Here is a 13,613-nt window from a genome sequence, read left to right as displayed (position 1 = left end):
GGTGAGGCGCTGGCACCGCTGCCCACAGCTGTGGGTGCCCCATCCCTGCAGGTGCGCGGCGCCACGGATGGGCAGCCTGAGCAGCCTGGAGGCGCAGCCCTGCCTGTGCTGCGAGCTTAACCACCGGGAGCCATCAGTACAACGAGAGACAAACGCTTGCCTGTGAACGGAACGCCTTTATTTGCAGGCCGACACCGAGCAGGCACGCTGCTGATGAGCCCTCACTGCAGCCCAGTGGTGTGGGGGGATCCCACAGCCCCGCTAAGCCCCAGGCTCCCCCCGGCAGCATGGCTGTGCTACAAGGCAGAAGGTCCCCCTGAGCCGCGCGTAGCCGCTGTTCTCCATCAGTCGTGTGGCAAAGAGCCCACAGGGGCCCTGCCACCAGCCCTCGGTCAGTGCAGCAGCAGCCGACCCGCTGTGCCGTAGTACCCGGAGGCATCCGAGGAGTAGCGCTGGGAGAGCAGCACCGCGTCCAGCTGCACCTCACCGAAGGAGAAGTTCTCGAAGAGCTGCGTGAGAGGAGAAAAAGCCATTCAGGAACCACAACAGCAGCTCGGTGTGCAGCTGCTCCTGTTGTAGGGCCGTGTGCCGCGTGCTAAGCCCGCTCCCCCCATGCCAGCACAGCTACAGCACACGAGCTAAGGATAAGGTGTTTGCTCCTGGCCCGGGCCGTGGGGCTTATGGTCACGGCTCAGTCCTAACCAGGAGCAGCAGGCACCATCCCAGCACTGACCCTGCTCCGCTCAACAGTCCTTCCTTTGTTTGGCAAGGGCCTGGCAGCGCGCTCACACGTGTGAGCTGTGCCGGAGCCGGAGGCGCCCCTCAGCCCATTCATCCCATCCCCGAAGCCAGCCAAAAGATGACATCAGGTTCTCACAGGGAAGCTCGGCAACACTGCTGGGAAGGCAGTGCCTTTGAGAGCAACGTGCTGCTCCTGCACGTCCATGAGGATGCAGAAAATGCACACGTGAATTAAAAGCACTGTTCCGCAGAGCCAGTTCCTCCATCATCTCCTCCCTACACCTCATGGTCAAAACCCCAACAGCTGGCTTAGAAGAAGCACCCCACGGCTCTCCCTTACCCATCGCTCCCCCAGAGCCCCACTGGAACAAGGCTGTCCCGTGGGGGGCGGGGGGGGTTCTCCAAGGGGTGCGGAGGATGGGAAGAGAAATGACTGCTGCCACACAAACTCCATTTGGTGCAATTAAAGATTAATTAAGTTCCCAAAAGCCTGGGTAGGGCTTAGGATTAAATGCCTCATGAATAAGAGATGCTGGGGAAGAGGTTGGTCTCCTTTTCTTCTTGTTGGGGCAGAGCAATGAGGGATGGTGTCCTCCCAAGCAGCCATCGAGGCAGCCCCCGCCAGCTGGGGGAGGCCATGGGAGAGCCCCAGAAGGCAGCAGCTGGGGCAAGGCTCCTCCATCTGCACGCTGCTAGAAGTGAAGCAAAGCCTTTGTACCGAAGCACTTGGTATTCCCATGGCCTTTTCTAAGCGCTACCACCTCCTGCGTGTCTGAGCACATGTGTTTCCCAGGGAGAACACTGCTAGGACTATTGATTTTTGGTAATGCAGCTGTACTTTCTGAGAGCAAATGCACTACAAGATTTAAAGGACAGCCACAGCCCGATTTTTTTCCTGCTCTCCTTTCAAGCCAGCTCCTCACCGATCCTCCTCTGCACTCGTAGGCAACAGGATACCATGCATTGAGTATCAGAGTCACAGCACCACACAGCCCAGATCCACTGCAGGCAATCGAGAAAGAGGCCCTGGAGCACCTCCTCTGTGGGCTCTGCGACATGCAGACATCCCACGGTCATCCCAGGGGCTGGGAGAGGCTTCAGAGGGCTCAGCCTCCACTTTCTGCTTCCACATCTATTTATCCTGGGGAGAAGCCAAGCAGAGCCGAGAAAGATATTTATATCTCCCACCACAGAAACGCTCTGCTTGCAAGGAGGCCAGTGACATGGAAGAGCGCTTCGCGTTTTTCCTTTTCTTCTGGAAAAGGAGAGCCCTGGGGATGGGTGCAGTTCCCCTTCCCAGAGGGCCACAGAGAGGAGGAGGTGTGGATGCATAGGGAGCAGATGCCGGGCACTCGCAGGGCTGCCGCGAGCTGTGGCATCTGGCTGGAGCAGGACGCCAGGCTCAGCAGCAACCAGGCAATGCCCTAAATCCAAACACGCCAACGGATTTACATCCTCACTGCCTGAGGAATAAATAAGGGGCGTGGGGGTGGGATGGTGGATTTCTTAATACTATAAATGAAAACAAGCCCGGCGGAGGGAAAGCTCAATTTGCAGAGCTGACCCCACACACACCGCGCCAGCTCCTAACGCTCCTCAAGGGAATAGCATCACTCAACTAAGTACCCTCTGCCTTCCCAGATCGAATTAGACCTCAACAAGGAGAGCACGCTGCTAACAGTTAACCTCGAGCCCTGCACCTCAGCGTGAAGGCACTGGAGATGTGCTGAGCCTGCACAGCAGGGAAGTACTCGCACACCGAACTGCAATTGCAGTCATCAGCCAAACACGCTCCTCCCATCAGCCCCCAACCACAGCAACTCCTTAACAAAATCAGAGCGGCACATCAAAACCAGGAGGGCTATTTCTGCATGTTTTCTCCCTTTACCCCAGCTTGTGAAGCAGTTATGACCAAAGCACTGGAGAAACAAATGCAAAAGAGGATTCCTGGATGAAGTGTGCATCTGGGCATTTGTCAAGCAGCCCTCCCAGAGCGCAGCAGCACCTTTGTGTGCAAACCCAGAAACAGCAGCAATAAATCATGGCACTGCCCCGCGCTGGGACGGCTGCAGCACACTTCTGCTTCGCTGACGGAGAGCGGAGCTGCCAATGCAAGCTTGTGCCTTCACGTCACCTGTCATGGGCTCAACAAGAGTGAGAAGTATTAATGGGCCTGCTGGAGAAGGCAGCGGGAGGACAGAAGGAGCCCAGGTGATGGGAGGGAGGCCAAGGTGCTTAAAACTTCCTCCATGTAGTCTCTGGCTTGTGCTCACACTGCCTGGCCTGGGTTCTGCGCTGCCATCAGGGTTATTGATCGCTGTAAAGCCTTACGTTGTCTCCAGCAGCCAGCCAAAAATGACCCATCCTGAACTGACAACAAGCCCATGCTGCCCTGTTGAGAGCTCAGAAACGCCGAGGGAGCAAAAATTCACCACAGTGCCTTGCAATTAAAAGCTCCCAGCGAAGAGCAGCATTACTGCAGGAAGACACAGCGGTGCACACACGCACCTGCTCTGCAAGGAGGAGCTGGCTTCGCTGGAGCTCCAGGCTGGGAAGCAGTGCCCCAAGGCAGGGGCACAGTGGCTTAGCAGTACAAAACTGCCCGTGGTGAATGAGACTTGCAGGCAAGCCATGTGTGTGCTGTCGTCTGCCTGGGGCCCACTGGCAGGAAAAGCCAGATGCCCTGCTCTCCTTGTCCGGCTTAGAAATGTGAAAGACCAGGTGGAGTCACACCAGACTCCAGCAAACCCTCTGTCCGCCGGAGCTCCTCCTCTGTCATGGCTGCTTCCCGCTCACGGACACAACCCAGTGCTGGGAAACTGCTGGTAAAACAGGGACCTGCAGGGTGCACAAAACCAGACGTGCTGACTTCTGCTAAAAGCTAAAAGCTCTGCTGGCCAACCCAACAGCCTCCACCTGCAGAAGCTGCCCCAGAGCTCCTCCCTCTTCACCCCGAGAAACGCAGCACTGTGGCTCTCTGAGTCCTCCAGACAAAACTGAACCAAATCCCCTGTGGGCTCACAGAGGACGAAACCCAACCGGGCAACCTGACAAGATCTGGGAAGCTTGTTCAATTAATGGATTTTTTTCCCCTCTTCTATTTTCACTTTCAAAATATGTTTTCTGAGACAGTTTGGTGCCAAGAAAGAAACATCTGATTGCTGTGTTATTCACTGCGGACACCACTACGCCAATGACTATCTGCCAGGGGTTTAATTGTGCTTGGAGGCTCGCCAGCAGCAACACAAGACAAGCACCAGAAGCAGGTAGGCAGCACCCATCCGTAGCGATGCCTCTCCACAGAGCTCCCACCTCCTGCTGACATCGGTCAGGGCTCCCTTCCTGTGGCTCTTTACACTGCTTGGGCACTCCAAGCCTCTTCTCCCTCATGAAGAAGAAAGCATCCAGACTTCACGAGGGAGGCAAGCTGCTCAGAGAAGCCCTGGCAGCCTATCTTGGGGGAGCGCAGCAGGTCCGTGCTAGAAGCAGAGCACTAACTCCCTTACCATTAGCATTCAGCCTGCCTCGTCCAGTCATTTATATTCTCTTGCTCTGCAGCAAAGCAACACAAGACCTGAAATTACAGACAAGTGAGCGGCACCCGGGGTTAGCGCGAGCCCAGCGCAGGACACGAGTCAGCAGCGACAAAGGAGAAGCCCTCCTGCTTATATCACCCATGCTGCCCCTTGGACAGTAGTCACACATACACCAATTCTACCTGGAAAAGCACCACTCACGTCAGAGTGAGCGATGCACAGAATTCAGGGTGTTCTTGGCATGCGTGACGGGTGGTTTCTTATTTATATTTTTATTTTGCTGAGCCAGAGTAAATGCCACGGAGCTTTTGGTACGTAAGCAAATGCCATTCCATGGGTGTTCTGCATCTATCTTACATGGGGACTGTAAATCAACAAGCTCAGAAAGGGCCAAGGGAGGTCATGGCCCCACTGTCCTCTATATCCCTGAGGCAGGAGGAGCTCATTGCTGGGTTCCATCTGCATGGGAAACGGGGAGGGAGGCTACACGCAGGCTTGCCTTCTTCCCAGTAGAGCTATCTGGGGCCAGATCCAGGCTTTGTTCAGCAGAGACTGTCTGGCTCCTCCTGCGCGAGCAGAACCCAGCAATGCTTCTGCCACACTGCAAAGCCTTTGCTTTAGCTCAGGGTTTCGGGTCGTTTCCCCTCCTTGCTGCAAATCCATGAAAATTCATGCATTTGAGGAAAGCAGGCCCTAGTTGCTATGGTGAAAAGCATTCTGCAAACTAAGAAACAAACACAAGTGGGACATTTGGAGGTTACTGCATCCTCACACATCTTTCTGACAAGAATAAAACACCCCAGCACATTAAAGGCTCTGCTAACTTCCAACGTGAGGGATTCGTGGTACAACTGGTTTAAGGAATTAATGATCAATCCCTGCATCTCCCCGACGCAGCCTCACTCCTGTGGCACCCAGCACTCTCCATTAAAAGCAGCTGCTGCAGGTGCTGTAGGACCTGGGCTTTGGCTTTGCTGCAGTGATGCCAGGAGGCTTGCAAGGCACCTGGGAACAGCGGGACAAGGACCCGTCCGTGTGACCTCCCAGATCAGTCCACAGTCACTGAGAGGAGGAGCCTGGCCACACAGCCAGCCCATTAAGTCAGGCAGACCGGGAGGATTAGCCAGCAGAAGGGCCAGGGCGCCTCTGCGATGAGCTGCCCACCTTCACTCATCAACGTGCTCTTATTTCTTTTCCTGCACTAAACACAGACCGTTTGTAGGTAAGCGTTTTCACAGTGACCCAACTACATCTCCTTTTCCTCCCAGAATCACGCACACATTGACTGCCCATCTCTGCCTCAATAGCAGCACAATCAGAACTGAGGGCAGAGATCTCTCCTCTGCAGAGCACACACTTGCTCCAGTCCTCAGAGCTGTGCTGGGTATGTACTCTCATCACACCACGGAGGACCAGCAGATCCTTTCTGCACACTAGGCAGCCCAACGTGGGTCTTTTGATTTAAAAACTATGACAGGAAAAGAGTCCATCCCCTCTAACTCCTGAAGGAGAGCTGCAGAGACGCAGTCTGGGTGCCAGGGGCTGCAGAACACATGCAGCACTCCTCAGCCCAGAGGGGAACTGGCAGCAGTGACTGTGCAGGGGCAGATGTTGCTCTGCTTAACAGCTTGCTGGGCTTAGGGTATTTTCAGGGTACAGGGAGGGCTTCCAGGCCAAGATTTTGCTTTCACGTGGTGCTGCATCAAACGTCTTAAACTGAACTGCTGCAATACCACAGCTGCTGCACTATTCTTGCCCAGCAAGACAGAAGTAGCAACGCAGAACACCACCAGGTCTGCGTTCAACCCACCAGCACCGGTCTGTCATTCAGTAAAAAACACCAAGCGACAGCGGACACGGCCCTGTAACTTAATGCCCTTAAATTCTGGAGCCCCATTGGGTCATGCCTTGTCTGTCCCAGCAGCACGTGCCCCTATCCTGATGGACCCAGCTCCGGGCTTGGCACCTCAGCTCAGTGCCCACCCAAGCTTTGCTCCACGGCACCTGCAGAGCTGCTCTCTCAGTCCATAATCTCATAAGCTGTTAAGGCAGGGTTTACCCCTTTCCTTGCTCAAAACGTGCTTACCTCTGGTCCAAACACAGCACAGGCCACCCTTTTTCATCCCAAATCTCAACTTACAATCCTTCAGTTCTAACGCTGTGTGAGTTCAGATGGCTTTCTTCCTACTGCGAGCCTTTTAGAAGGATCCTGGAACGTTTTGGCTGTACCTCCACGTTCCTTTGCATTTCCATCTATTCACCACAGCCTTAGCATTTTCACCAAGGGAAATAAATAAACGACCAAGTAAATAATAAATAAAAGCCTGAAGGCAGCCAAAGCCCTGGCTCCGGAGATGCGTGCAGCTGCCCCGGCCGTTTCAGTGCCAGCGCTGCGCCAGCTGCGACGCCGGGCACACAGCCACCCTGCAGGGCAGGGGAGGAGGAGGCAGCACAAAGGGGCTGCCAAGCTGGCATCTCCCTGCTGTGCCCAGCCTGACTGTGCTCGCATGGGAGATGCTGGAGCAGGATCGTGGTCCGTGACTTGGACGTGCAAGGAGCTGGCGCACCACCGCCCTGGAAGCAATACGTACCGCTCTGCACGAAGTGCTTCATAAAGCAGCCCTGTTCCTTGGGACTCAGCTAGACAAGTACAAAGCCAAAGCGTCTCGCGCCTTCATGGGAGGCACAAATCACTCACACGCTTCCCCTGGGCTTTCTGCACCGGGCAAACCAAGGAACCTTTTGCACAGATATTCTTCAAGACAGAAGTAATTTAAACTCCTCAACGTAACTCATCCTACAGGATCTATTTTCTGAGCAGTGTGGGAAGGCACCGGCCCGCATAACCATTTATTAGCACAAACAGGAGTGTATGTTTAACTCTGCGGAATGGGGAGAACAAAGGATTATTCAATAAAATTCTGATGAGTTCTGCCGAAAGCAAAATACCAGCTGGAGCCCGGGGTAGTGCAGGCAGCCTATCGGCAAACACTGCTGCCAGTGCATCTGCACACAGGCATCAGCTGTGGCCCCAGGGAGCGGTGGAACCGGGCCGTCCTCACCTTGCTGTGCACCATTACCTGCATGTCCTGCCCTCTGCTAAGCCAAGCCCGTGCCTGGCAGTGCCACAGCCGCAGCTGTGCAAGGAGGAGGCCCAGCGTGATGCCTTGACACCATGCTCACCAATGCCCTTCATTTAGGTCCTGCTGCAGGAGCTAATGCAGCCGCTTTGCGAGAGGGCAACCTTGCTGAGCAGCAGTTAAATAATGTATATAAAAGAGGACGTGGTGCAGTTCTGCAAGGTCATGCTGGAGCACACCGGCGGCCAGCTGGGGCTGGGCTCCTCGGGTAAGAAGCCTGCAGCTATTTATGACTCATGTAATTAATTAATGCCAATGGACTCTCTGCTGCAGGCACGTGGTGGGAGACCAAAGGGAAATACGAAGCGAGTAGGTTAGGAAATGTAGTGGAGGTGGGGGAGAAGGATGATATTTCTTGCAGGAAGGCACTCTTTGAAGTAATTATCAACAGTCCAAACAGCCAGCAGCTCTTTGGGCTACATCAGTACAGAATCAATTAGGGGTTTTAAAAGCACCTTGGCTCTGATTTCAGAGAGCAGCCAAATAAATAATGGCATACGAAGTAGCGCCAGGGCATTTCTAAGCATCATGCACCACAAGACCCACAGCCCCACAGTGCAACCCATGAGTGCTGCAAACAGTTGAGGGAGCAGCGTAATGCCTTCCAAAGTGTGCATGCTTTTGGATGAGGAGCATTAAAGAAGAAGGGCAGCTGAACGCTATGTCTCTCTGAAGTCCGAGGACAAGATCAGCAAACGCAAAAAGGACTGATGGGCAAAGCAGACACTCCCTTGAAGCTGAGTGCCTCCGGGCACTTGGGGCTATTACCTGCCCTCTCCAGAGCCAACTCAGGTGCTGGGAGCTGGAAAAGGGGCCACATCCATCACTGGCCTGCTCCGCCACACAGCCCTTTGGTCTCACAGCAAGCGCTCCGCACGTGGCAGTGCTGAGTCATGACACCGTGCTCACACAGCCGGCGAGAGCTTAACCTAATTTTGTCCCTTTGTTTGTCCTCTGCACAGAGGAGATCAATCAGCTCCACTTTCTGTCTTCACATCCCGTGCAGCCAGCACCTAATGCATTGCACAGCAGAACCGCAAACACAAAACAGACCTCTTCTGTCCCCTAATGCCCCACAGTCCTTTCGAGCTGTCCATCTCGCATCTGACCTGCATCCTCACTCATATCTCTTTGCTGCCTATTTGTGGTCAGAACATCTATCATTTCATGATGTGAACGCACGTATTCATGCATTCTCCTGCCTCCCTCTTATCACAACAGATCAGCTCACACAATGAGGATTTAAATTGGCTTACAACCCAGTGCTGTTTTCCTTCTCTGGGCTCATCTTTTCTCCCTGGACACACGGGGTGTGAGCACCACACATCAGCCCAACGTTGCTGCCTCTGCAGCCTGGGGGATCTCGCTTCCTGCCCTCCATCAGTACCAAAGCTGACTCTGACCCCACTGATTTGCTGGAGCAGATCCATGCAAACCAACAGCAGAGATTTAACAAACAAAAAGAGCATGTGAAATGGCAGTTTTAGCGGCATAAAAACAAGCATGAGTGAGTGAAACAAGAGCAACAGAGTCTGCCTTTCTGGTGGGCTGCAAACCAACACGAGCCTAAGTCTGCAGGGTAAAACACGAGCAAAGTGAACGACAACACCAACACCCACTTAGCATTCGTGTGACGTACTCCTGATCTCAGCTCACCAGCTTTGAGAACGCTTCTGTTAAATACTGTACTGCTCCCAGTTAGGAGTGATCTAGACTGTTTATTTTCTAAACAGATCCCCCCCCTCCGGGAGATCCCATAAGCCAAAGACAAAAGCAGCTTTAAAGAGGTGCTTCAACCTCTTCTGGCTATCTAATACCAGCAGCTGGCTCCATTTCTCTAATTGTTCCATACTGACCTTGAGGATGTTTCGCCCATTAAACGACTCCCGCTCCTTGAAGGATGATTTACCAGACACTGTGCTGCTTCGCTCTTCAGCTGGTAAGAGAAAAGCCACCACCAGAATGAGCTTCAGATGGGAGAACTGTGTGTGCTGTACTTCACCCCCCCACTCCTCCCCTCCCCAAAGTCAGCTGCCAGCTAATAAACAATCCTTGCACAGCTCTTCATGCAAAAACACTGCCACTTTGATCTTAAAGGTAACCGTGCTGACTATGCAGGGATCGGTGCTTCCACCAGGATCACCTGCAACACCTGGAGGAAAGACCCTGCACACAGCTGTTGTTGGGGTGATTCTGGAGGGCACCTGTGCTGCCTGCTGTAGGGAGCATCCCTGCATCTACGTGTGCATATGTGAGGCAGGGAAGCAGCCACCCACTGAGACATGCAGAACAGCGATCCAGGCCTACAGTGACTGCCAAACATCTCCAGCTCCCCAGAGGATGTCTGGAGTTTTATATAATCCCTAAGTACACGATCTGTTCTTTCCAAGGGACCTTTGCCACGCTCATTGAATACATTCAATATTTCTTCTACATCTCCAGCATTAACTATGAGGTCCCACTCACAACCAACAATGCTATTCGGATCCCGTATCGAATATAAAGTGATTTCTATGGCTGCCTGGGTAAAGCTCTCCTCATTGTCTCCAAATGCCTCACATGCCTTATAGGGTAGTTCAGCACACAGACTGGATGCAACTGCCAGCGTGCCCCCTCCGACCCCCCAGAGGGCTTCATGCCCTTGCAGCAACTCAAAGGCTGGTCCAAATTCTTGTGAGTGCTGCTGGCCAAGAATGGGTCTGAAATTGAGGAGGAACCTTAGAAAGGACCTAGGAAGTACTCAAAGCACGTCTGCCTCCTCCAGCTCTGCTGGCTGCTTTTTCAGTTTTTCTTGGGTTTTATTTAGCAACATCCCCCATACAATCTTCAAGGCACTTTTAAGATTAAAATATGCACAAAAATAATTTAAAAAAAACCACAACCCAACACAAAAAGTGTATACGTCAACAGTTACTGACCAAAACACCTCCCGTTCAGTGGTACTGTGTTAAATAGACATGAGGAAATGGTTTCTAACTGAAAGAGGGGAGGATTTAGATTGGATATAAAGAAAAAGTGTTTTGTGATAAGGGTGGTGAGGCGCTGGCACGGCTGCCCAGAGAGGTGGTGTTCCTACAGACACCCAAGGTCAGGCTGGATGGGGCTCGGAGCTTCTGATGGATCTGTGGGTGGTCCTATTCACTGCAGGGCAGTTGGGCCTTTCAGGGTCCCTTCTGACTCTAACGATTCTATACATTTACCAGTAAAGAACAGAAATACTCACCACCACTTGGGTCTTTCCTGAAGAGCGTGTTCATGACAGTAGCGTGCAGTTTCACCCTATCCCATTCCCTAAGCATCAGACCAGAGGCCACGAACTTCTCCACCAGCTGATCAGCAATCACTTGCAGCCTGGGAAGGCAAAAGCAGAAAGAACGGAGCAAAGTAAGCCGACGAGAAATTCCTGTAATGTCAGTGTTTCACTTTTCTGCCAGGAAGGGCAGCACGTGTGAAATGAGGTCTCTGCATCCACTCGGGAAAAGAGAGCAGGGGAAGCTAACAAAGCCATCAGAATTCAGTCACCCTGCAAAAAGTTCTGGCTGTTTCACAAGGCTTCCTCCATCCTTCCTCCATTCACGAGGCTTCTGCTGCACACAGTCCACAAAGCAGCGCGGATTTAGCGTAGCAAAGAGCTTGCTGCCAATGCCCAAACCTACGGTCCCCCGGGTGTTCAGGCACTTTGGCCCCCACGGGACCCGCCTGACGCAGGGCCCACAGCTCTGCAGAGCAGCAGGCTGCAGCTGGGAGAGGCCTGGCAGCCCCCAGGGCTTGAGGTGGCTACGCTCCGGCTGCCAGCTCCGACACTGCCTGCTTGTGCCTTGCCCCCAGTGGGCTGCCTGCAGCCACGCGGCGATTTCTAGGCTCTCCAACTTCCGACTGCCAGGGTTTTGTGCTATTTTCTGGCTTTACATCAGTGATTTTTAAAATTAGCAATGACAAAGATTAAATGAATATCATTACGGACAATACTAAAACAAATTAACAGAGAATAGCTCGAGTGAAAATGGGGCTTTATTGCATTATAAAGTTAATCAAGGAAATAAAACAAATTAGAATGAATTATAATGGAAATTATTTGCCGTGCGGGAGGCATCAGAGCATGATCTCTCTCTGTCTGAGCCATTCTATGTGCAGAAGGGCTTGCCAGCCCCTAATGCTGTCTGCAGTTATGCAAGCTAAGTCGGGTAAATCAAATCTCCTGCTTTATGGCTTAAGCTGATCAAGATCATCCAAAGATCAGGAAGGAACTCCACCCCCAGCCACGCAGGAGCCACGCAGAGCCAGCAGGACGTCTTGCAGGAGGCAGGAAGGCACACACCTCTCACATGGGCTGCAGCAGCCTGAGCCAGCACGGCACAGCACGTGGCTGCTGTGCTCCTCCAGCATTGGCCTTGCAGCTGAGAAACTGCTCCCAACCTACTTTGCTCATGTCCCTGAGCAAAAAGCGGCAGGTTTTAGCAGGCAAGAGAGACAAGTGCCAATTCATTCCGCTGGGAGAGATGAATCAATTCACAGGTGAGGGCAGGACCTGCCTGGCTGAGGAGAAAATGTTACAATCACGTGTCCCTCTCTGAGCTTATTCCTAAGCCAAAGCAACAAACAGTGCCGCAGAACAGAAGCCTGGCAGCCTCCAGTTGCCATGCAAAGCACAAGGTCTGGGTTAGGCCAAAACCTCAGGTAGGGACCTCCGTGAAGAACAGAAGAGGCACCACCTCAGCAGAGAGCCCCTTTCTTGGAAAACATGTCTCCAGTTGCAATGGCAGGCAGATTGGAAGGTCTCATTTCTCTCCCCAGCCACGGGCAGCTCTGCCAGCCCACTGGCATTTTGTTCCAGCACAATGGCTGAGAGGCTCCTCAGCAGAACAGGCAGGGCTGGCACCTGAGGCAGGTTGCAGGGTCAGACCCCAGCAATCCAAGCAGTCCCCAGACAAGGGCAGACACTCCTGCCCCATATTACGCCCCACTTAGGTTCTACAGCATTCCTCTCTGGTCACAGACATACACAGAAGTGCAAGCAGACTCGCAAGCACCACACCTAAGGGGTGATCCGGTGACTCAGAAGAAAAGGGGTCCATAGCTCAGCTCAGTGAGCTGATGCATAGTGATTTCTACACCAACTGAAGGGCACTTGGGTCATCCGGCATCTGCCTCTGCCTCATCTTTCTGAGTGCTTCTCCCTCATTTCCTCCCCTCGGTTGATATAGATTGCCCTAGTCCTCTGCCCTCCCCCTCTGCTTTATCTCACCTCCGTCAGGGTAGGACAGACTTCAAAGTGGAAGAGTTAAGAACGGGAAAAGAAGGTTTGGGTTCCTACCACCTCTCAGCAATTGTTACACTTTCATTTCCCCACCCATTTTCTTATCTCACATCCGATCTCTTACTTCAACAGAGCAACCAAAGTGTGTTTTTCCCCAGGGCATTAAGCATGGGGCCCTTGGGGAAAGGAGATGCTAGAACTCATCCCCTCCTCCTTGAACAGGTTCCTGCTGGCACCTCTCTCCTCCAGCTGCGCTATTCACGCCCTGCCAGCTCCTGTTGTCCTTCTGCAAGGGGATCAGACAGCAAGGGCAACACCGCTGGAAAAATATTAAGCTAAAAAAGGAAGGCTAACACTCAAAAAGAGAAGGCTAAAGCTCTTCTGGCTGCACCCCTGCCTCCTTCCCACCCATCTCACATGAGCAGTTCAGGAAGATGATGGCTCCTGCATTTCCCCAGTCTTTGAGAAAGCACTTAAGAGATTATGCTGCTGTTGGTGATGCACTTGTCAAAAACGAGATGGAGGAAGGCTGTCCAGCCACCACTGCATCCTGGACAGGGCAGAGCTGAGGCCACGTCAGAGCAGTGAACAGCACAAACACACCAACCTGGCTTCAACATTTCACACCAGAGGTCAGATGACAGGTGTTTCACACCCAGTGTGTGTTTCAGGATACTCAAAGACACAAAAAACAACTCTGTGACCAAGTTGCACAAGTTCTAAGGACTTCTTGGTGTAACTAGCTTTTAAGAATAATGAAATGCTGCAGAATAAATCAGGCTGTCCTGATAAATAAATCAGGATTCACCTGGTCCGTTCGTTGGAAACCAGGCAGCAGGGGCCAAGTTGTCCTGTGTTTTAAGTCACCTGGGGAGCACCTCCTTGCCTACCTCGTCACTGCCTGAGCCATGACGCCATTACTCACTCTGACAGACTGCT

General features: G+C 52.9%; 1 protein-coding gene across 4 annotated transcripts in view; it reads right to left on the bottom strand.

The window, feature by feature from the left end:
* Positions 1-156: 156 nt before the first annotated feature.
* ASCC1 (activating signal cointegrator 1 complex subunit 1) overlaps positions 157-13,613 on the bottom strand; it is a 27,432-nt gene continuing 13,975 nt past the window's right edge. For all 4 annotated transcript variants that reach the window (XM_025151713.3, XM_421588.8, XM_025151714.3 and 1 more), the window contains exons 8-10: positions 10,641-10,768; positions 9,274-9,353; positions 157-509 (exon numbers count right to left, since the gene is read on the bottom strand). In XM_025151713.3, the coding sequence (XP_025007481.1) occupies positions 393-509; positions 9,274-9,353; positions 10,641-10,768 (325 nt within the window). In that variant the 3' untranslated portion in view covers positions 157-392. The remainder of the gene's footprint in view (positions 510-9,273; positions 9,354-10,640; positions 10,769-13,613) is intronic.

This window comes from Gallus gallus, chromosome 6, assembly GCF_016699485.2.
Source record: "Gallus gallus isolate bGalGal1 chromosome 6, bGalGal1.mat.broiler.GRCg7b, whole genome shotgun sequence".
Taxonomy (NCBI): domain Eukaryota; kingdom Metazoa; phylum Chordata; class Aves; order Galliformes; family Phasianidae; genus Gallus; species Gallus gallus.
Note: the sequence above shows the minus strand (reverse complement) of the source record. Positions and strands in the feature narration are given on the sequence as shown.